The following is a 25040-nucleotide window of genomic DNA, read 5'->3' on the forward strand; positions in this document are numbered from 1 at the left end:
CAGACACCTTCCCTTTCTAGTTCTTTTTAAAGAATAACTCAAACATAACTGCTTCTGGTCTTTCTCCCCTCCCCATCCCAACCAAGTAGAAAGAAATCATTCTTTCCACCTGTATGTCTACTCTCTCATACTTTTATCTTAGCATCATTATTTTACCATATTTATTCATCTACATGTTTCTCTTTTCCATCATAAATGAGTATCTTGAGGATAAGACCATATCTTATTAAATACCTAGTATCACCTTAATAAATATTTGTTGAGTAAATCAATATAAAATGACCATCAAATTATGTGAGCAATTATCTGATTTATAAAAAGATGCAACAAATTTTAAAATGACACAAAATATAATTTTCAAAACAACATTAAAAAGTGAGTGTATTTAACCATACTCAGCTCATTACAGAGCAAATGGGTGAGTGGAATAATAATTCATGCTATAGCATGTTTAATGAACTGGCAAAAGAGAAAGTTGGTTGAAGGAAGGCAGAGGAAATTTGTCTTTTAAGAATTAGAACCGAGGGGCTCCATAATCATCTGGCATCCGCTCAATGTTGTACCTGATCAGAACAAAAAATTAACACTGGTAAGAAATGTGGGTCCAGAATCCACCTTAAAAACCCATCCTTTACTGATTACATCACTCTCACCTCCTGTTGTGAATCCTTTTTGTCAGTGGGAACTAAATTTTAAAGGCCTATCATAATGAATGATTTACAGCAAAATGCTGACTATATTATATTTATTCTTCAGAGTGAGAAAGTTAAGTTGGGGAGCCAGGCACTGAGTCCAGGTAAGTCCAAGGCCCTCACCCATATTCTTCCCATTCTGTTGTGTTTGTCCCAGGATAAAAGCTGGCCAGTAATATCTGAGGACTGACATAGGAATATCCAAGAAGGATAAAAAGCAGCTTTTGTTTGTTTGTTTGTTTTAGCTTAAAACAGTGGTCATTTATTATTTAGTACAATTGTGAGGGCTGATTAGGCGGTTTTGTTGTTGGCCTCCCTGGACTCACTCACAGACCTGCCAACAGCTGGGGGCCCAGCTGGCACTGGGTGTCCACAGCTTTTGTTTTTTTAATAAATTTTTAGTTTCCCAGATGTGGTGCTAATCACATGCACTAGGTTTCAAAAAAATATTTCTAGGGCTTCCCTGGTGGCACAGTGGTTAGGAATCTGCCTGCCAATGCAAGGGACACGGGTTCGATCCCTGGCCTGGGAGGATCCCACATGCCGTGGAGCAACTGGGCCCGTGCGCCACGACTGCTGGGCCTGAGCTCTAGAGCCCACAAGCCACAACTACTGAGCCCACGTGCCACAACTAGAGAAAGCCCACGCTCAGCAATGAAGACCCAACACAGTCATAAATAAATAAATTAAAAAAAAAAAAATTTCTAGCCAAAAAGATTAGCTTGATTTAAATTACTGCTTTGTATTTAAGGCCACACATCTCCCTATTTCTTCTAGTGATCTTATTGTAACAGTGTGAATGTCTGCCTCATTCCTAAATCCTAGCTCTATCTTTTGCCTTTGCTCTTGTTACTTTGCCTCATTTCTTCAAATAGAACTATGTAAACATTTGATACATCAATCTCTTTCAAATACTTCTATAACTTGACCTCATTTTTAATTGATAGCAATTACATACTTTTAATCACTTCCCTAAGAGAAAGTTCTCACCTATGGTTAGAAATGTACATGATGGGAACTCCAGGGATCTTCCGGATTCTTCGCTTAAGGTCCCGGTCAACTGTGGCCACAATGTAACACTTGTGCTGGAAGAGACCCACTGGGTGTTCACACAGAGCTCATTCAGTGATACTGGATACAACCACTGGCTAGTCTGAAGAACTATTCATTTTCACAGTAAATAGGAAAGGAAAGGCTAAACCAATTTGTTGAGTAGCAACTATGATCTAGGAGCTCAAATTTATAAGCTGCCTGGGCTGAATGTAGCTCTAAGAATCTTGAGGGGGAGAAGATAGAAAAACTATTTAAAAGCTGCAAATTGTTTTTTGTCTTATAAGTGGAAAGGATTTTCATATCTGGGACAGACAATTCCTTGGTTTTGGGAAAACGCCCTTAGAGACTCTACACAAAGGCAGAGTAAGTGCCTTAGATCCGAGGGCACAACTTTTGCCGTCTGTGGCATCTCTGGGGCTGACCTACTCTGAGGCCTCCTAGCAGTGGAGGTAGGCTGCCTCCTTGGCCCAAAAGCCAGAATAGGAGGATCTCCAGGACAAGTCTGAGTCAAACAGCTCTGTAAGCACTAACATTTAGCTACCAGTTTGGAACTAATTTGTATTGTACTTTACTTCCATCCTACCCAAATCTCTCACTGAGTTTTATAAAGAGTTGCAGATTGGTGTCAGCCATGCTGTGGGAAGTTAAGGGAAATGCCAGCCCCACCCATGGGATGAAGTGGCTAAAGGGATGGCAGTGTGGTCAGTAGATGAAGATGATTTTCCTCAGCAGAGAGAGGCTCTTTAAGGGCAATCAGTAGCAGAAGTTCTTGTAGTGTTTGACAAGGAAGCCAGAACACAAGAATCAAAAACCTACTTATTCTAGGGTATGTGTGAAACAGCATCCTGGGAGACTTAGATGTAACAAAATTCCTACACAGGGAGTAAATGGAACCTTACTTTAGATTCACAGGGAGGTGGAATCTGATATATTATTATGTCTATACTCACTCACTTAAACCATCTTATAGAGAAGATCTGTGGAATAAAGAATCAGTAAATGCTCCAAATTACACACCCAATAAATGCAAGTGCTAAGATTTGAAATCCTCCCTAAGCCAGTGATCTTTCCATTATGGTTATAGTATATACTTCCAATCCATTTTCTCAAGTAAATTAGGACACCTACACTTCCCAAGAAGGGATTCTATATAATATTTTTTATCATTTATATTCCTAGATACTTTACATGAACATTCAGGAAATAACAGTTTATCTTTTTTTTTTAATAGCACAAAGTACATATTAAAAAATGATGATACCTGAGTTACTCTTTGCACTAAGCAGTCATCTGCATAGGTTCCTTTGTGTGTGCATGGTAATCGTTCAAATCTTGGATCCTTGGCAATCCTATATGGTTATAAAAGTGGATTAATGAAAACAGTCAAGCAATTGAATAACTTTATGACTCTCAATCAGTGAAATAAGAGTAATGTGATCTGTCTGGAGATTTTAAGACACCCCTCTCCTCCTGAAGCTTATCTTCTAATTGAAAGACAATTTAGAGAGAAGGGAATTAAAGCTTACTGACCGACAGCTGCTGTGCCTTACATCATGTACATGTCACAAAACTGAATTATTATATTTCCATTTTACAGATAAAGAAGCAGATTCAGAGAGCTTGATTAATTTGTTCAAAGCTACACAGCTGGGAAAAGTCAGGATTCAAAACCAAATCAATTTTAACCTAACCATTTTACTTTTAGAAAGTTGTCTTACACACATGTACAAGAATATAGGCACAAGGATGTCACTACTACACAGTTTATAAGAGTGGAAAACTGGAGATAATCTGATTATCCATCAGCAAGGTAAAAGTTAAATACATTTTGGTACCCCTATCCTATTTTAAAAAATGAGGTAGAGTTGTATGTACCAATGTGGAAGGACATATAATAAATTGTTAAATAAACAAAGCAGACCATATATATATGTGTGTGTATATACACACACACACACACATACACACACACATATGTAACATAAAAAGAAATCATATTCATTAATGTCTTCACTGGTCTCAACAGAAAGGTCTTTAGTACTGGGAATGTGATAAGCTTATGATTTTCCAAAACTCTGGTTTTTCACTTGAAAGCTCAATTTTTATCATTGGTAACTAACAGAGTAAGTTGTTTTCCTTGAAGTGACAGGTTCATTGCATTGATCTTTGAGAAAATACCTGCTAAATACCAAAGTCTGAAAAATCAGTGTTTGCCAGTTGTTCTTCACATAAAAATGATATTTCATGAAAAAGAAGCTGGTTCAGCTCACAACTCAAGCACACAAATGCTTTTCATAGAGACAACGTTCATCCTTTGGTATGTTTTTCTTCTTCTTCCAGTTTTATTGAGATACAATTGACATACAGTACTGTGTAAGTTTAAGGTATACAGCATAATGATTTAACTTACATACATCATGAAATGATTACCACAGAAAGGTTACTGAGCATCCATCAGTAGAAATGCTTTATGTGTACTTCACATGTCACCACACAGAATACTGATGTGTACTGCAGGGTTGAGATTTAACAAAGTTAATGAATTTTATTGCTCTATTAAGCATATTCTTAAGTGACTGGAATTTTTTTTCAACTGCCAGTGGGTGGTAGTGAAGAATACAAAACCTACTAGCATTAGTTGGGCCCACTGCCTTGATTTGTACTAAGGCACTCACTGGCATTTTTTGCATTCAGTGCAAATGTCAGCACAGTGACAAAGGCAACATCTTGGTATTATTATGAAAACAGTTTTGCAAACTCCCTGCAATGGTCTCTAGGCCTCCTGGGGTGGGGTAGGGTTCCATGAACCACACTTTGGGAACCACTGCTGTAAACTCAAGGGCACTTTCTAGAATAAACTCAAAACTTCTTTAGGTAAACTCAAAGTGCTTTACGTGTGAGATTCTGAAGAAGATAACTAGATAACAAACTAACAGAAAAACACTTTCTAATTGAAAATCTAGAGGAACTTAAATGGAGGCCCATGAGACCAATATGACTAAGTAACTTAGTTCAAGAAGCTTCAGCTTGAAAACCTCTAACCTTCCAATGTTTGCTTTCTTAATTATAAATAGTTAACTAGTTTTGTATGATTTTTACTTAAACTAACCAGACAAGAAATCTTTGGATAGCAAACAGTTGAAGGAGGGTCAAAACAATCTTCATTACACCAATCTAGAACAAATCTGGACCAGGTCCTTCCTACCTTAGAGCCACTCGATACTTCTGCCCCAATTTCTCAATTTCAGCCATTACACAGTCAGTTATACAAGGGATACCTGTTAGGAAAAAAAAATTAGTAACAGAACTTGTAAAGGAACTGATTTAACTCTCTCTGAATTATATCCTGTTGAGAGTACGTACATATGTATGTATGTATGTATGTATGTATGTATGTATGAATATGTATTTACTGTCTGCCATGCCACACGGTTTGAGGGATCTTAGTTCCCTGACCAGGGATCAAACCGAGGCCCCCAACAGTGGAAGCGCAGAGTCCTAACCATTGGACCACCAGGGAATTCCCCTGTTAAGAATCTTTGAAATGACAGCAAAATAAGCACAGTACAGTGAACAATAAGAACTAGAGAAGAATAAAATCCCTATCTATAAAGAAACTAGGGAACTGGTCCAACCTCACATCACAGATTCCATAAAGTATCTGTCATAAACATAACTGGGGAAAAAAATTGAGCTGGATCCCTGTCATTGTTTATATATTAAAATAAATTCTAGATGGAAAAAAATTGAAATGTGAATCAAAATATTTAAATGTGAACCAAAAGAAACCATGAAATTAACCAGAGAATATAAATTTGATCACATAAAAATATAAAACTTCTGTTTGACAACTATCAAACAAAAAGTCATACTAAAGTAAAATAAAAATAAACTGGGAAAAATATTTCTACACATTTGTCAAAGGGTAAATTTTCTTAATATACAAAGAGCTTTATAATAATAGCTTGGAAGCACTGAAATTGAAGCTGTGATTAAAAATCTTCCAACAAATAAAGGCCCAGGACCAGATGGCTTCACAGGCGAATTCTATCAAACATTTACAAAAGAGCTAACACATATCCTTCTCAAACTCTTCCAAAATATAGCAGACGGAGGAACACTCCCAAACTCATTCTACGAGGCCACCATCACCCTGACGCCAAAACCAGACAAAGATGTCACAAAAAAAGAAAACTACAGGCAAGTATCACTGATGAACATAGATGCAAAAATCCTCAACAAGATACTAGCAAACAGATTCCAACAGCACATTAAAAGGATCATACACTATGATCAAGTGGGGTTTATCCCAGGAATGCAAGGACTCTTCAATATATGTAAATCAATCAATGTGATATATCATATTAACAAACTGAAGAATAAAAACCATATGATAAGCTCATTAGAGGCAGAAAAAGCTTTCAAAAAATTCAACACCCATTTATGATAAAAACTCTCCAGGAAGTAGGCATAGAGGGAACCTACCTCAACATAATAAAGGCCATATCATGACAAACCCACAGCCCACATCGTTCTCAATGGTGAAAAACTGAAACCGTTTCCTCTAAGATCAGGAACAAGACAAGGTTGCCCACTCTCACCACTATTATTCAACATAGTTTTGGAAGTTTTAGCCACAGCAATCAGAGAAGAAAAAGAAATAAAAGGAATCCAAATTGTAAAAGAAGAAGTAAAACTGTCATTGTTTGCAGATGACATGACACTATACATAGAGAATCCTAAAGATGCTACCAGAAAACTACTAGAGCTAATCAATGAATTTGGTGAAGTAGCAGGATACAAAATTAATGCACAGAAATCTCTTGCATTCCTATACACTAATGATGAAAAATCTGAAACAGAAATTAAGGGAAACACTCCCATTTACCATTGCAACAAAAAGAATAAAATACCTAGGAATAAACCTAAGGAGACAAAAGACCTGTATGCAGAAAACTATAAGACACTGATGAAAGAAATTAAAGACAACACAAACAGATGGAGAGATACACCATGTTCTTGGATTGGAAGAATCAACATTGTGAAAATGACGCTACTACCCAAAGTAATCTACAGATTCAATGCAATCCCTATCAAACTACCAATGGCATTTTTCACAGAAATAGAACAAAAAATTTCACAGTTTGTATGGAAACACAAAAGACCCTGAATAGCCAAAGCAATCTTGAGAAAGAAAAATGGAGTTGGAGGAACCAGGCTCCCTGACTTCAGGCTATACTACAAAGCTACAGTAATCAAGACAGTACGGTACCGGCACAAAAACAGAAATATAGATCAATGGAACAGGATAGAAAGCCCAGAGATAAACCCACGCACATATGGTCATCTTATCTTTGATAAAAGAGGCAAGAATATACAATGGAGAAAAGACAGCCTCTTCAATAAGTGGTGCTGGGAAAACTGGACAGCTACATGTAAAAGAATGAAATTAGAACACTCCCTAACACCATACACAAAAATAAACTCCAGATGGATTAAAGACCTAAATGTAAGATCAGACACTATAAAACTCTTAGAGGAAAACATAGGAAGCACACTTTGACATAAATCACAGCAAGATCCTTTTTGACCCACCTCCTAGAGAAATGGAAATAAAAACAAAAATAAACAAATGGGACCTAAAGAAACTTAAAAGCTTTTGCACAGCAAAGGAAAGCATAAACAAGACGAAAAGACAACCCTCAGAATGGGAGAAAATATTTGCAAATGAAACAACTGACAAAGGATTAATCTCCAAAATATACAAGCAGCTCATGCAGCTCAATATCAAAAAAACAAACAACCCAATCCAAAAATGGGCAGAAGACCTAAATAGACATTTCTCCAAAGAAGATATAGATTGCCAACAAACACGTGAAAGGATGCTCAACATCACTAATCACTAGAGAAATGCAAATCAAAACTACAATGCGGTATCACCTCACACCAGTCAGAATGGCCATCATCAAAAAATCTAGAAACAATAAATGCTGGAGAGGGTGTGGAGAAAAGGGAACCCTCTTGCACTGTTGGTGGGAACGTAAATTGATACAGCCACTATGGAGAAAAGTATGGAGTTTCCTTAAAAAACTAAAAATAGAACTACCATATGACCCAGCAATCCCACTACTGGGCATATACCCTGAAAAAACTATAATTCAAAAAGAGTCATGTACCACAATGTTCATTGCAGCACTATTTACAATAGCCAGGACATGGAAGCAACCTAAGTATCCATCAACAGATGAATGGATAAAGAAGATGTGGCACATATATACAATGGAATATTACTCAGCCATAAGAAGAAATGAAATTGAGTTATTCGTAGTGAGGTGGATGGACCTAGAGTCTGTCATACAGAGTGAAGTAAGTCAGAAAGAGGAAAACAAATACCATATGCTAACACATATATATGGAATCTAAAAAAAATAAAATAAAATGGTTCTGATGAACCTGGGGCAGGACAGGAATAAAGACGCAGATGTAGAGAACAGACTTGAGGACATGGGGAGGGGGAAGGGTAAGCTGGGACGAAGTGGGAGAGTAGCATGGACATCCATACACTACCAAATGTAAAACAGATAGCTAGTGGGAAACAGCCACATAGCACAGGGAGATCAGCTCGGTGCTTTGTGACCACCTAGAGGGGTGGGATAAGGAGGGTGGGAGGTAGATGTAAGAGGGAGGAGATATGGGGATGTATGTATATGTATAGCTGATTCACCTTGTTATACAGCAGAAACTATCACAACATTTTAAAGCAATTACATTCCAATAAAGATGTTAAAAAAAGTAATAGCTTGGAATTATGTGTTATTTGCCAGACACTATGCTAAGCACAAGGATTATCTCATTTAATCTTAAGAACAATTCCTATCAAGTAGCATTGTTATTATTATTCCCATTTTATAGATGAGGAACCTGAAGTACAATGAAGTAACTAGACAGCAAAAGGTGAAGCCAAGGTTTGAACTGAGACTGTTAGGATTCAGAGTGGGTTCTTAACCACCAGGCTACATTTCAGTTCATAGAAGAAGACATACAAATGGTCAATCAACAGAAAAATGCTCAATTTCACTCCTAGTTAAAGAGATATAAATTGAGACAAGATTATACTTTCTACCTATTAGGATGGCAAAAATTAAACAGATGAAAACACCCAATATTTGAAGAAATAGGTATCCTCACATTGTAAGTAGGTGTATAAATTTGTATAACTATTTGAGGGCAATTTTGCAATACCTATTAAAATTAAAAAATATGTATTCCCTTGATATTGCAATACGGCTTCTAGAAAATGTATTCAAAAGAAATATTTGAGAGACACATTCACAAAGATATTCACTACAGCTTTGTTTATAATAGGGTAAAAACTGGAAATAATCCAAATGTCTAGTCTTTAAAAACGACATATTTAGGGCTTCCCTGGTGGCACAGTGGTTGAGAATCTGCCTGCTAATGCAGGGGACACGGGTTCGAGCCCTGGTCTGGGAAGATCCCACATGCCGCGGAGCGGCTGGGCCCGTGAGCCACGATTACTGAGCCTGCGCGTCTGGAGCCTGTGCTCCACAACAAGAGAGGCCGCGATAGTGAGAGGCCCGCTCACCGCGATAAAGAGTGGCCCCCGCTTGCCACAACTGGAGAAAGCCCTCGCACAGAAACAAAGACCCAACACAGCCATAAATAAATAAATAAATAAAAATTTAAAACAAACAAACAAAAAACCCCGACATATTTAAACAATAGAATACTTGTAGTGGGGTGGGGGAGGAATGGACTGGGAGTTTGGGGTTAGTAGATGCAAACTATTACATAGGGAATGGATAAACAAGGTCCTCCCCTGTAGAGCACAGGGAACTATATTCAATATCCTGGGATAAACCATAATGGAAAAGAATATAAAAAATAATGTATATATGTGTATAACTGAGTCACTTTGCTGTACAGCAGAAATCAACATGACATTGTAAATCAACTATACTTCAACAAAAAAAATAAAGAATACTATAACTTAAAAAAAGAATAAGGCCCATTATATATATTGGCACAGAAAAATGTTCAACGTAAAAAGCAAGGAGAAATAGATAACTAAGATGTGATCTATCCATACAATGCCATACAATGGAATATTATTTGGTAGCAAAAAGAAACGATATACTGATACATGCTTTAACATGAATGACCCTTGAGAACATTACACTAAAATGAAAGAGGACCAAAAATATGTGACCCCATTTTAACGAAATGTCCAAAATAGGCAAATCTAGATATAGAGAAAGCAAATTAATGGTTGCCTATGTGGGGCACGGTGGGGCGGGGGGTTGGGGGATGATGGCTAAGGAGCTCAGTTTCTTTTCACGTAATGAAAATGTTCTAAAATTGACTATGAATACACTAAAAGCCACTGAATCATATATTTTATTTATTTATTTTTTTGTGGGATTTTAGTTCCCCGACCAGGGATTGAACCTGGGCCCTCGGCAGTGATAGCGCAGAGTCCTAACCATTGGACCACCAGGGAATTCCCTGACTCATATATCTTTACCCCACAGAAACTGTATATGAATTTTTAAAAGCTGCCCCTTTCTGAGGAAAGGCATTATAGGGAGCTTTCATTTTCTTTATGCTAGATTTTCTTTTTACAAATACATTAACACTCTTGAAAGCAAACAAAGTTAAGAAATCTTAAACTAAAATACAATGCCCAGAAGAAAAAGCAGTTGTAAAATGGAGGAAAGAAGAAGTCAGGAAGAGCAGACAGTCATGGAATCAGAGGGCAATACACGCCTTAAAAGGATCAATTTCAGAGCCATGTAGCACTGAAGCAAGGGCTGCATCGGGAGCAGGGAAGCGGGCTCAGGAAGATCACTACAAAGAACACAGGAAGATCACTACAAAGAGGACTCATGGGCAGAAGAGAAAGCTCATGGGTAGCTAACCATCCTCCTTTGTTGGAATATCAAATGCAAGGGATCAGGAGCTATGAAAAGGTCAAAGGGGCATCTCCAAGGCAAGAGGAAGATAAAGGCCTTCTTTTATGAATAAAGGCAAGTGAAGAACGATTAAATAAGCAGAGCTTAAAACAGTTAAGGAATCTCCTAGGTAACTGAATTTGTACTGTAGTAGAATGTTTCTTCAGACTTTGCTTTGAGGTATTAGGTTACACAGAAAGTGGTATTTTCCTTAATAAGCTTGTTTTTGGAAAAGGCACCATGAGAACATTCAGCTGTATGCATTATAGCTATACTCTATGGTATCCATATCTGCAGAAAAACCTAACTACAGGACTAAAGCTATCCTAAACAATCATCTTTTTTTCTTTTTTTTTCTGGCCACGCTACGCGCTTGTGGGATCTTGGTTCCCTGACCAGGGACTGAACCCGCGCCCTCAGCAGTAGAGTGAAAGTGCCGAGTCCTAACCATTGGACTGCCACGGAATTCCCCTAAACAATAACCATTTAGATAATAGTGGCAGAGCTATAGCGTCAGGGAAGCAATTCACCTCCAAGGGACCATGCTTGAATCCTCCATCTATTTCATTTATAAATAGGTCACAGCATTCCTGGAGAAGCAGGAACGCCATGGGAATACAAGAAGTCTACCAAGATTAGTGTCTTCCCTCATACAGGCCACCCTAGTCCATTTTTACAGGCATAGTAGTGCTCCAACTTCAGACTACTCTTTATTATTTCTAGGAGACTTTAAAAAAAATTAAAGTATTACATGTACAAAGCTTAAGAAAAATACAAAAAGGACTATATGAAAAAATAACCATCCCCTGATCTTTTCCCACCCCACCAATTCTGATCCTTAGAGATGACTATTTTAATTCATTGGCTGTTTTTCTCACTTGGTGGTTACCTTTATAACTTGATTAATAATAAACTTATGCAGTTACTTTTTTTTTTTAGGAAGATAATCAAAGATATTTATTGCAACATTGGTTATGTTAATGTATATTTTTTAGATTTTTTTCATCCTAGTGCATCCAAGTTTTGAAATGCTTGAAGCTGTACAAAGGTCTTCGTAGCATGTATTAACATGCAAAGGTGTTCATGATACATTACTCAGTGAAAAAAAAACAGGTGGCCAAAAAGCATGCATAGTATAATTCCAATTATGTTTAAAAGTAAATCTACATTTTTATTAATTGTAAAAGGTTGGAAGGTTAATACCCAAACTATTAACAGTGATTATTTCTGGGAAGTAAAATTACGGCCTGATGGGGGGAGAACTTTTGCCTATTCTTTTTACGTTCTGTATTGCTTAATTTTTTGTTTTTCTGGTTTTTAAATATGTATTTATTTATTTATTTATTTATCTAGTTGCACTGTCTTAGCTGCAACAGGCGGGCTCCTTAGTTGCAGCTCGCTGGCTCCTTAGTTGTGTCCTGTGGGCTTCTTAGTTGCTGCAGGCAGGCTCCTGAGTTGCGGCACGTGGGATCCTTAGTTGTAGCATGCAAACTCTTAGTTGCAGCACGCATGTGGGATCTAGTTCCCTGACCAGGGATCAAACCCAGGCCCCTGCGTTGTGAGCACGGGGTCTTAACCACTGTGCCACCAGGGAAGTCCCTGTATTGTTTAGTTTTAATGTACATGTTACTATTATAATTTACATAATTTAAACACATGTTAAATCATTTTTGACTCACCACTTTCTGTAAAACAAAGTCTAAACTCCTTAGTTTTTTACTTAAAGCACTCAACAATTTGTCTCCAAACCACTTTTGCCAATCTTTAAGAAATGTTTGAGGATAGAATTGAGTTTCACCTTCACTCTCCTACTTATACTCACTTAAGCCCAACTATTCTCACCAAATTTGCTCTCCTGTTTTCAACCTTTGGGACTGTCCTTTCCTTTGCTTGGAATGCTCTCCCTCCTTCTCTCTATTCACTAAAATCCAACCAAGCTATGAAGCTCAGATCAAGTAGCACTCACCCTCTCTTGAATTCCTATATTATATAATATAATATCTGATACTCAAGAAGTGATCATTATCGAATGAAGAGATGAATCTTCAAGTTTCTGTTTAGTTTTCTCATTTGTAAAATGGGGACATACTACTCATCATATTAGGTTATTGTGAGGATTATGATAATTATGAAAAGCACTTAACACAACACCAGAACATAGTAATTCATAGTTCAAAACAGCTGGCATTATGATTATCTTTTTTTCATCTATTGACATCTCCTCTCTCCATCTAGATGGTCAAATCCTGGATGACAGAAACAGCACACCATATATTCTAGCATCCTTCTTTAAACTCTGTGTAGTAGAGCCACTTCATATTTATTGTTAATGGTGACAATGAAGATTATGAAAGAAATATACCACTAACTTTCAAAGAAATAACAAATCACTTAGTTTGGAAAATACTATGACTTCATGGTACCAAGAATAACATATTAACATGGAATTATAATAGTGAAACATTACTGAGATGAAATATACAAATAAAACAATATGTTCTTTCTTCAGTGAAATCACAGAAAATAGGGTAGGTCATTCCTAGAATTCTATTTTCAAAAACGTAGTCAATACTTACAAGATGCCAGACAATAGTAGGGAATTATTTACGGAAAACACCAGACGAATTTGGTTTAATATCTTGTTGGCAGATAACACATCATGCTTCTACAGAAGCTCCATGTGTTCTAGAATTTTGATGTAATAGGATTTTACATACTGTCATAAAACTAGAATGTTCTACTGCAAAGACATAGCAGGAGTGACCAAGTCTTGTTATGTTTAGTTCCTCACATTGTTCCCGTTCCAAAATCACTGCTACATTACAGCCTTCAAATTTCAGTCAATTTACTGGCAGCTTGATTGGATCAGTTTCTGTTCCCACTTAATCCCACCTGACTAATATGATCTGGGTGGCATGGCACAGTGCCATTGAAACAACTGGAGTCACCTGACACAGTACATTACCCTAGAACAATAAAGTCAGATTGTTATTTTATCTTTGGAGGCCTAAAAATTATTTTTCTGAGCATGGCTTCTTGTTTGGTTTGTGTGTCTGCTCAGTACTTTATAGTTAAACCGACTTTGTCCCTCATCAGTGTGTAACTCTGTGTCCAGTAATTCAAGAAGTCAAAGTGTGAATCATTTAAATAAGATACATTGATGCCTTAAATATTTTATTTAAACTTAAAACTTGGGGGGAGGGATAAATTGGGAGATTGGGATTGACATAAACACTCTACTGTACATAAAATAGATAACTAATAAGGACCTACTGTGTAGCACAGGGAACTCAATACTCCATAATGGCCTATATGGGAAAAGAATCTAAATAAGAGTGGATATATGTACATGTATAACTGATTCACTCTGCTGTATACCTGAAACCAACACACTATAAATCAACCACACCCCAACAAAAATTCTAAAAAAACCTTAAAACTTATATGTGTAACTAGTTCAGCATCTTTTTTTGAAGTATAATTGCTCTACAATGGTGTGCTAGTTTCTGATTTATAACAAAGTGAATCAGCTATACATATACACATATCCCCATATATCCTCCCTCTTGCGTCTCCCTCCCACCCTCCTTATCCCACCCCTCTAGGTGGACACAAAGCACCGAGCTGATCTCCCTGTGCTATACGGCTGCTTCCCACTAGCTATCTATTTTACATTTGGCAGTGTACACATGTCCATGCCACTCTCTCACTTCATCCCAGCTTACCCTTCCCCCTCCCCGTGTCCTCAAGTCCATTCTCTACATCTGCGTCTTTATTCCTGTCCTGCCCCTAGGTTCTTCAGACCATTTTATTTTTTTTAGATTCCATATATATGTGTTAGCCTATGGTATTTGTTTTTCTCTTTCTTACTTCACTCTGTATGACAGACTCTAGGTCCATCCACCTCACTACGAATAACTCAATTTCGTTTCGTTTTATGGCTGAGTAATATTCCATTGTATATATGTGCCACATCTTCTTTATCCATTCATCTATTGATGGACACTTAGGTTGCTTCCATGTCCTGGCTATTTTAAATAGAGCTGCAATGAACACTGTGGTACATGACTCTTTTTGAATTATGGTTTTCTCAGGGTACATGCCCAGTAGTGGGATTGCTAGGTCATATGGTAGTTCTATTTTTAGTTTTATAAGGAACCTCCATACTGTTCTCCATAGTGGCTGTATCCATTTACATTCCCACCAACAGTGCAAGAGGGTTCCCTTTTCTCCACACCCTCTCCAGCATTTATTGTTTCTAGATTTTTTGATGATGGCCATTCTGACTGGTGTGAGGTGATAGCTCATTGTAGTTTTGATTTGCATTTCTCTAGTGATTAGTGATGTTGAGCATCCTTTCACGTGTTTGTTGGCAATCTGTATATCTTCTTTGGAGAAATGTCTATTTAGGTCTTCTGCCCATTTTTGGATTGGGTTGTTTGTTTTTTTGATATTGAGCTGCACAAGCTGCTTGTATATTTTGGAGATTAATCCTTTGTCGTTGCTTCATTTGCAAATATTTTCTCCCATTCTGAGGGTTGTCTTTTCGTCTTGTTTATGCTTTCCTTTGCTGTGCAAAAGCTTTTAAGTTTCTTTAGGTCCCATTTGTTTATTTTTGTTTTTATTTCCATTTCTCTAGGAGGTGGGTCAAAAAGGATCTTGCTGTGATTTATGTCGTAGTGTGTTCTGCCTATGTTTTCCTCTAAGAGTTTTATAGTGTGCAGTTACTTTTTATATTTATTAATTCTAGGCATTTAAAGAATTTACGTCTCTTACTCATCACACATCCCTTATCCCATCTTCCCAATTTTATTTTTAAAATTTTTTAAATATTTAAATATTCATTTATTTATGGCTGCATTGGGTCTTTGTTGCTGCGCACGGGCTTTCTCTAGTCGTGGCAAGCGGGGGCTACTCTCCGTTGCGGTGCACGGGTTTCTCATTGTGGTGGCTTCTCTTGCTGTGGAGCACTGGCTATAGGCGCGTAGCCTTCAGTATCTGTGGCACACCAGCTCAGTAGTTGTGGCTTGCGGGCTGTAGAGCGCAGGCTCAGTACTTGTGGCGCACAGGCTTAGTTGCTCTGCGGCATGTGGGATCCTTCCGGACAAGGGTTCAAACCCATGTCCCCTGCATTGGCAGGCGGATTCTCAGCCACTGCGCCACCAGGGAAGTCCCCCCCATCTTGCTAATTTTAATAAACCAATAAACAACATTCACATTACTGTCATTCTGTAAATGTTCATTATATAGTATCTTTTAAATATTAAAGATGGAGGTGCACAGTTTTTCCTTTGATTCCAATCATTTATTCTTTACAGCCAAGTTAAAGTCTAATTTTCATTTGTACCTTTAACTAGATGACTGGAAAATATATGAATATAAAACCACCACAAACGCAACAGTTCTCACTATTAGGAAGTTATTTCCTTGTACTTGGCCTAAATTTTTTTTTCCTCCTCATGGTAGGAAGAGAAGATCATCTGAAGGAGGAGACACCCAGAAACACAAGGGAAATCTATTAATGGTAAATTGCATACCTACGTGCAAATAAACTACCTCAGATCCTTTGTGGTACAAATAAACATCACACTGAATAAACTTAAGAATAGTTGACCATCATCATGGTCTGTGATTGTAAATGGCAAAATGTCTTATTTAGCTTTTCCACATTGGAGTGGAATGGAGGATGTTTCCTACTTAATGTAAATAAATAAATAAATAAATAAATAGTGAGAAGTGAAATAAATTTTCATTTATCCAGAATTTTAAAATCCAAAATCCTAAAACAGAAAATTCCCCACCGATTTTTTTTCTAAATTGATATCTATAATGATGGTCAAAGCATGCTAAGTGTTTTATGAATTGTGAAAGTTTAATTATTCCCAGTCAAGTTTGCATTATATTTCTGTTTTTTATAAACGTCTTTTTTTTTTTTTTAACATTTTTTGGCATATTTCTTTTCAGTCCTTTTTTTTAAAAAAGATATTTATTTATTTATTTATTTGGCTGCATTGGGTCTTAGTTACAGCACGTGGGGTCTTCGTTGTGGCCTGTGGGATCTTTAGTTGAGGCATGTGGTATCTTTTAGTTGCGGCATGTGAACTCTTTAGTTGCGGCACGCAGGCTCTTAGTTGCAGCGTGCAGGAACTAGTTTCCTGACCAGGGATCAAACCTAGGCCCCCTGCATTGGGAGGGCGCAGAGTCTTAACCACTGGACCACCAGGGAAGTCCCTGCATTATATTTCAATTCACTGAAAATGGTCATTGCTATGGTGAGCAAATTAAATAGCCAGCAATTCAGTTAAACTACAACCCCATTCCCCTCTTTTCATGTATTTGGATAAGTATGATTATTCTGTACAAATGTCACAGAAATGGAAAGGTCTGATACTCACACTTGGCATACAGACAGTCCATCATTGACTGCACTAAATCCAGTTTGGCTTTAATGGAAAAGTTGATAAAGTTGGTATCGACCAGGATGTGGTAAGGTGGGCCCAGCTGTGTGTTATATTGGAAGAATAAGCAGGAAGGGTGTTGGGGGCTGGAAGAAAAAGAAACAAAACACAAAGTAATGTCTACACTGATATTTGGGATTAACAAAAAAAAGAAGTCTCTGCTTGGAACAGTTTGTTCCTTGTTCCTTTCATTGGAAATAAATCCTAATAAATCCTGTGATGATATATCCATCACCAATCTAGAGCAAATAAGAAAAATAAGAAAAATGTGATGAGGTTTCATAAAGTTAAGTGTATTTATTTAAAAGGAATGAACTTTATCCTGAAAATATGCCCTTACTACTTTTTGGTGACACATTCTCTCTTTTATGATATGCTGGTATGTTAAAACAATGGCAATTATTTCTTTTGAAAGATTCTTGGCAAAGAAAAAAAAATGATCCTAGATTTAATCCCCAGTATTTTAGGGGATTAAAATTTTACTGCTCCATGAAGGGAGAAATTTTACTGCTCCATGAAGTCCAAAATCCTTCAAACCATTAGAAGTGGTATATACTCATCAATAACACTTTCATTTGCATAGCTTCATTTGTACAGTTGTGCCAGACCGACAAATGACTGAGCAAATCAGTTCAGGGAAAGCCTGAATTTCTATGAGGTCTACAGTTTTAGAATCTTTCTTCTAGTTTTAAAGGAAAACTTGAAATTTTTGATTACTCACACTTCTCTTTCCTTGAGTGCACTGGGATCTTTCTTTTCTTTCTTCTTCGGTTTTAATCTATCCTTTTCCTTACTAGGAAAAAAAGTAAATTCAATGTAGGGGAGAAGAAAAAACCATAGCAGTTATAACCTCATGAAAATTAAAAGTTTCTTCTTCTTTTTTTTTTTTTGTCTACAAAGGAAATTCTACTTTGTGACTTCGTTATATTAATATCAGCATACACTTTTTGAGCACGAATAACTGTGTGGGAAGTGGCCTGGAATTAACACAATTAATCAGTAAAACATAATTAAAATTTAAAACCATTAGCTAATGATCCATAAAAATTGTTAATGGATAAATAAATGTTAGTTAGATTATTATTTCTTTCTTAGTCAGAAGCTCTCCTATCAAGGATCAAAATCCACTTCCAAGCAGTGGGTAAATAGGCTGACATTTATCTTCTAAAGACTGAGATGCTTCAACAGCAGGAGGAAAAGGGTTCCCCTACATGTCTCTTAAAAAGCGCTAAAATGTGACGATATATATACAAAATTTAACTTTAACTAGAAACAGAATATTATTAGTGGGGCAAATTTCCTTAAAATTACATAATAAATACATACTAAAGGCCAAGAATACAATTTAATAACAAATGAAGGCTCTAACGACCACTCACTCCTTGGTTCTGAGGCTCTGAAACACAATGAAGTCTAGTCCTTATTTAATAACTCAGTCCATTGTTCACTGAAGCAGGCAAGCTGTTTAGTTCCTCCTTATAATAGGGAATATCATTCTACTCTCTTCTTCCACAGTCATAAATCTTCTTATAAGATTTATAAAGTGGAGACATCTATGTATTTTCCCATTTTTTCTTTCAAAAATACTTGAGTTGTCAGGTGCTGGTACAGCCATAGTCTCTGACCTCACCGCCTTTCAAAAATTATAACAAACCTTTTTTCCTGGGGAATGTAACAGTGTAATGGCAAGAACATAGAGATAATCCTATCTACCTCACAGAACTGTTAGGAGGCTTAAATGTGATATGGCAGATACAGTATATAAAAACGGTGGTACAAATTGAACACTTAGATGTTGAATTCCCATCCCATTCACCAGTGTACTTGCTCATCAGCTAAGTGACTGTTATACTTTATTACCCTATACTATATAAATCCAAGACACGATAATATCAAAACTAAACACAAAACAACAACAAAAACTGTTACTACTTATCCCCTCGTGACTTCTACATCTCCGGGCAGTCTATGAACCCAGTTGATTCCAGACACTCACAGCCTCTGATCTCTGAGACTAAGCATTCGCTTCATGGTCGCATACTTCCGTGTTTTCTTTTGTTTCCCCTTAAAACAAAAATTTTACAGTTAAAAGAGTTGGAAATACATTGCATCTTCTTGAGTTCCTTTTCTTTTGTCCACACCCCTCTTCCCTCAAATACGCAACTCTTCTTATTCTAGCTGCCTCAACCCAGCGCTCTCCCCACTCGCTAGAGCATAACAGGCACCACTCCAAGCAGTTTAAAAGCTAAGATCAGAATGAAAATAAGCAAGGGGAATGTTGTGGAAATTTGGCCAATGGCTACTCCCTCAATCTCTGTCCCAAACGTGGTCTGACAATGCCCCTTCTCGGACCCTCGTCTCTCACCATGTTCACGCCGCACTGCTGTTTCTTCCGGAACCACCAGCAGCGCGACACTTTTGCGTCAGCCGTATAGCGCTTCCGGCAAAGGATAGCCCGGAAGCGGAAGCCGTTTTGGGGAACGGAAAAGCCGCAAGCCGGTTCCCGTCCCAGGCCGGGTTTTGTACTGGGTTCTCTTGGGGAGGGTCGAGGGACGGTTTTCTGCTGGTGCTGTAGTCGCCTCCCAAGGTAGCAGAGCTGGGGCTTCGCCGTGCTGCATCCCCTGCTCGGGTAATGTTTCTCTCTCGCATCTGTGCAGCACGGTGCAGAGCCCAGAGGACCTGCCCGCACTAGAGTTCCAGAGAGAGGTAGGACAAGGGTAGGGGGGACGAAATTCTGGGTTGCCCAGTAGCTCGGGGAAACACATTCTCCTCATCCTTCAGCGCTGGGGCATCAGGTCTTTATCATGCTACTCGGAGGCTCTGGTTCCTACTTGGTTCTCCCAGCCGGCATTGTGCCTGGTGTAGCCAGCTGGACGATCCTCATGATTCTCCCCCGAGTGATTACCGTGTATTCATCTCGGTGAAGCGAGGGATGGAGCAGCGTTTGAGGGCCTTCTTTAGATTGTCTCTAGAAAATTGAGGCATAAGCTTGTATATGTTACTAGTTACCAAGTCAGGAAAATGTTGGGAAATAATTAACATGTATTGTGAAGGCTTGGTGTGTCATCTCTAATGGAAAAGGTAGAGTTTTTGAGAACAAAAAGGGAAAGATAGCTTCCATTTTTTGAGTACCTCCTAGGTACTCTGGTGGTTCTTAACCTTTCGGAGATCCATGGAATGTTCTTTAACAAATGGGTACACATACAACATTTGTCATACAATTATGAGACTCGTGGACTCTGAAGCCCATCCGTGAACCCTCTAGGTATCTGCGCTTAAAGTTAAGAACCCCGATCTTACATATTGTATTTGGCACTTTAATTATATTACCTTCTTTGACTTTCACAATAACTTCAGTACCCTCTTTTTACATATGGGGAAGCTGAGGCTCAGACTTTGTTCAGGGGTTTGTTTGGGTCTGTTTGATTCCAAAGTCTGTACTTATTGCACAAAGCTGTCCTAGTGTTTGAAATCCAAAAAGGTTATGAGGTTAAAAAAAAAAACAACTGACCATTGCAGCATAAGCCTTACTATGAAATATAGTGTATTAACATGAAATTTGGAGTCTGACTGATGGAATTAAAAATCCCTGTTCTGCCTCTTACTAGTTGTATGTAATTGGGTGATTTTATCTGTGCTTCAGATTCTTTACCTGTAAAATGAATAGTATCTGTCTTACAGGGATGTAATCAAGACTAAATTAGTTGAAGTATGAAGTTCCTAGCACGACTAAACCCTATTAAAGTGTTTTCTGTTATTGTTGTGTGTCTTCTGTCAGAGTATGCCAACTGTGTATTTTAATATAGTTGCTCAATTTGGAACTTGAATGTGTTAATAACCTCAAAAACTTTATTACGTTTTCAGTTCTTGAAAAGCTCAATTGCAGGGTGATTTCTTGTGTTGATTTGAGTAGACAGTTTTCTTCCTACTTCTGCTTTCCCTTTTAGGCATGCATGCATTTAGATAGCTTTGTAGGGCACATATCTGACTTTGTAGGCTCTGAATTTTTGATATGGAAATAATTTTATTATGGAAGCATCTACAGATACTGTATGTGCCTCTTGCTTTACCCCATTTGTCGTTACTAGAAGTTCCTAATCTTTCGGGAACAGCCTTTCTGCCAAGCTGTCATGGTGATATGATAGCCACCACTTTTTCGATGCATTAGAACCTCTTGGTGATTAGGCAATAAGCTTCTTTTTTTTTTTTTTTTAGTTTATTTATTTTATTTATTTATTTTTGGCTGTGTTGGGTCTTCGTTGCTGGGCGCGGGCTTTCTCTAGTTGCGACGAGTGGGGGCTACTCTCCTTTGCGGTGAGCGGGGATCTCATTGCGGTGGCTTCTCTTGTTGCGGAACACGGACTCTAGGTGCACGGGCTTCAGTAGTTGTGGCACGTGGGCTCAGTAGTTGTGGCTCGCGGGCTCTAGAGCGCAGGCTCAGTAGTTGTGGCGCACGGGCTTCGTTGCTCCGCGGCATGTAGGATCTTCCCGGACCAGGGCTCGAACCCGTGTCCCCTGCATTGGCAGGCGGATTCTTAACCACTGCGCCACCAAGGAAGCCCAATAACATTCTTAAGTAAACATGATTGGTGTGTTTATTTTGAACATTTGGAGACTGATTAGTGTTATATATAGGTTCAGAGGGAAAATTGCATATAATTAAATAGTCATTTGCATTTAAATTCAGGCATTGACAGAAAAACACTCTCTTGGTAATGTGTACCCTGAATTTTGGAATCCACGAACAATAATACATTTTTTAAAAAAAACAAGCAGTTTGTAATATCTATTCTGAGACTTTCCTGATTTCCTTGATTGTTAAAACTTGATAGGGAGCTAAATTAGTGTAGGAACACCATGGGGGATGAGACCATACTTAGAAAAATATGTTTTGTTGCATTGTAATTTTGTTGCAATCTGAGATTCTTATGGTCTAAGATTAAAGTACTCAGATATTCTATAGCATATTTTGATGGTGATCGGAGAGGGAGATGGTGTTGCTTTGTGTTGGGTGGGAGCAGAAAGTAATTGCTTTTGATTACATACTTGTGAGAAAAAGAAATAATTTTAGTCCTTCTCAGTAGTCAAGAGGTTGTTTTGTACTTTTCTGCAGTCTTGAAGAGAAAGAATTGTTCAAGGCAGTCGACCCACAGTTTGAACACATAATTGGGCTTGGACTTCATTCCATTCACTAATTGGTCTAACTTACTAATGTTAAGTTGTTAACAAATTTCTATATAAAATTTTGGATGATGAAAGATTCCAACATCTTGTATTTCAGTGTTAGAAAGTTAGAGGTAGATTCACTTTTGTGGCCATTAAAAGAAAAATAAATTCACAGATATTTTCTTCCTTTTCAAGTTACAGTTTTTACATTTATTTTTATGTCTCATGTGATACGAGTTTTTCTCCCAGCAAATGTTAGTTGCTGTTAGTTATTTTTCAGTTAGCTTGACTGCCTCTAAATATGGTAGCATGATATGTGTACAGCATTCCCTACTCCTAAGGTATCGATATTGAATTGGTTCATAAGGATACCTCAGAAGTACATTACCGCTGCATGTTCATTCATTCAGAAGGCATTTATTGGGGGCCCATTCTGCTACAGGCAATGTGCTGGTTACTCTTAAAAAGTTCAGGCCTGTATTGGAGAAAGACTTGTGAACAGATAAATTATGGTAGGTGGTTGAACAGGTATGCAAATTGAAATATTTTAGAGGAATTATTCTACTTGTTCATCTTTCTGGTAGTGGTTCAGGGCAGAGTAGTGTTGTGTAATATTTATTTAACACTGTAACATACCATATAACAGATCAAATTTTATGACCTTAATGGATTCTAGTAAATCAGTTTACCTTTTAAATGACTTTAGTCATTAAATAGCTTAGGTGTACATTTTAGTTATATTTCTTTGGTTTCTTTGCTTTTTGAAGGGTTTATGAATGTTTAGCCTTCACTAATATTCTTTTGTATAGTAGTTTCCAAAGTTTTGAGGTTGTTTAACCTTATTGCAGTGTGTGGGTATGTGTGAGCATGCCTGAGAATTGATATGGTGTTATGTCACCATGCCATTTTCCTGAAGGGACTCTTGAAGCCTGTACTACAAATTGTGGTTTAATAGAAAGAGGTGAGTATCGTTTAGATATTAGAAACCAAACAGTTATGGTAGCTATATGTCTTGTCATTTAGCCTGAATTGGAAACAGTACCATATGATTTTAATATGAATTTTTGTTACCTTGAATAGTTGAGGAATTGGTATCATGTTTTTCAGAGCTTTTAGCTGAAGCATTCATTTCAGTGCAGTTTGCCTGTTGGTGTTGAGATGCTAATTATCAACATCAGTTCATTGTATTTTTAAAAATTAATTAATTAATTATTTTTGGCTGCGTTGGGTCTTCGTTGCTGCGCTTGGACTTTCTCTAGTTGCCGTGAGCGGGGGCTGCTCTTCGTTGCAGTGCACGGGCTTCTCATTGCGGTGGCTTCTCTTGTTGCGAAGCATGGGCTCTAGGCACGCGGGCTTCAGTAGTTGTGGCACGTGGACTCAGTAGTTGTGGCTCGCAGGCTCTAAAGCACAGGCTCAGTAGTTGTGGCACATGGGCTTAGTTGCTCCGTGGCATGTGGGATCTTCCCGCACCAGGGCTTGAACCTGTGTCCTCTGCATTGGCAGGCGGATTCTTAACCACTGTGCCACCAAGGAAGTCCTGTTCATTGTATTTTTTAAAATACTAACAATAAATTTTAAAAAATTATTTATTTGTCTGTTTGTTTACTTATTTATTTGGCTGTGCTGGGTCTTTAGTTGCGGCACATGGGATCTTTTGATTGCCGCAAACTCAGTTGTGGCATCTGGTTCCCACTAGTTGTGGGATCTAGTTCCCTGACCAGGGATCTAACCCGGGTCCCCACATTGGGAGCATGGAGTCTTAGCCACTAGACCACCAGGGAAGTCCCACAATAAATTTTATTAAAAGATTGAATGGTGGGCTTCCCTGGTGGCGCAGTGGTTGAGAATCTGCCTGCCAATGCAGGGGACACGGGTTCGAGCCCTGGTCTGGGAGGATCCCACATGCCGTGGAGCGACTGGGCCCGTGAGCCACAGCTGCTGAGCCTGCGCGTCTGGAGCCTGTGCTCCGCAACAAGAGAGGCCACGATAGTGAGAGGCCCGCGCACCGCGATGAAGAGTGGCCCCCACTTGCCGCGGCTAGGGGAGGCCCTCGCGCAGAAACGAAGACCCAACACAGCCAAAAGTTAATAATAATAATAAATAAATAAATAAAATTAAAAAAAAAAAAAAAAAAGATTGAATGGTTTACTAATGATTTTGAGATCCCTTCCTGCTTAGGTACTCTAAGATCTTATACAATATCCCTGTGTAGTTTCTACTTTCTCTTCCCAAGGCATATCCATCTATTTTTATCCTTTAACTAACGCTAGTTCCTTTTGGACTAGCCTTAAAGACAAAGTGAAATAAAACACTTTAAAAAGCATTTAAATTACATTTCTGTTTTGAAAAATTGGGATTGGTTTAAGTAGATGACCTGTCTTTATGCTTCTGTATGTCTGCAAGGCCATCTGATTCCACTAGAACGATACAAGGAACATGAATTTGGTACCCCACATAACCCACCCAACAGACACTAAGCCCACTACTCATAGAAACCTACTAGCCATACTTAATTCTCTGTCTTTTTTTGGTGCTTGTATAAGCTCCCATGTCCACCCCAAGAACTTTGACAAAGCAAGAGAAAACACAAGTGCTAGTAAAAGTAATTACATAGTAAAAGTTGCTTTTACATTTTAAAGTTCCTTAAATGCTAGCATACTGTGGATATACAAGTGCAGAGGATTCTTTTGGTTGATCTC

General features: G+C 38.0%; 2 protein-coding genes and 1 non-coding gene across 5 annotated transcripts in view; 1 reads left to right on the top strand and 2 right to left on the bottom strand.

Annotated features, from left to right (window-relative positions):
* Window positions 1–290: 290 nt before the first annotated feature.
* On the bottom strand, window positions 291–19572 carry FCF1 (FCF1 rRNA-processing protein). Its single transcript, XM_068542506.1, has 8 exons — window positions 19541–19572; window positions 19172–19239; window positions 17897–17968; window positions 17113–17261; window positions 4951–5023; window positions 3007–3094; window positions 1683–1777; window positions 291–563 (listed from the first exon to the last, which is right to left on the bottom strand). The coding sequence occupies exons 1-8, from the start codon at window positions 19541–19543 to the stop codon at window positions 515–517; spliced, it is 597 nt and encodes a 198-aa protein (XP_068398607.1). The 5' UTR covers window positions 19544–19572; the 3' UTR covers window positions 291–514.
* Window positions 10194–10266, bottom strand: TRNAD-AUC (transfer RNA aspartic acid (anticodon AUC)). Its single transcript has one exon. It is a non-coding gene; the product is annotated as a tRNA-Asp (tRNA).
* Window positions 19573–19658: 86 nt separating the features above from the next.
* AREL1 (apoptosis resistant E3 ubiquitin protein ligase 1) overlaps window positions 19659–25040 on the top strand; it is a 48433-nt gene continuing 43051 nt past the window's right edge. For all 3 annotated transcript variants that reach the window (XM_068542519.1, XM_068542537.1, XM_068542528.1), the window contains exon 1: window positions 19659–19881. The gene's annotated coding sequence lies outside the window, so the exon portion shown is untranslated. The remainder of the gene's footprint in view (window positions 19882–25040) is intronic.

This window comes from Eschrichtius robustus, chromosome 1, assembly GCF_028021215.1.
Source record: "Eschrichtius robustus isolate mEscRob2 chromosome 1, mEscRob2.pri, whole genome shotgun sequence".
Taxonomy (NCBI): Eukaryota; Metazoa; Chordata; class Mammalia; order Artiodactyla; family Eschrichtiidae; genus Eschrichtius; species Eschrichtius robustus.

Coding starts and splice junctions, on each gene's coding strand:
- FCF1 (XM_068542506.1), bottom strand. Junction 1,778..3,006: donor TAGTGCAAAGAGTAACTCAG/GTATCATCATTT, acceptor GGTCTCTTCCAG/CACAAGTGTTACATTGTGGC. Junction 564..1,682: donor ATGTACATTTCTAACCATAG/GTGAGAACTTTC, acceptor TGTTCTGATCAG/GTACAACATTGAGCGGATGC.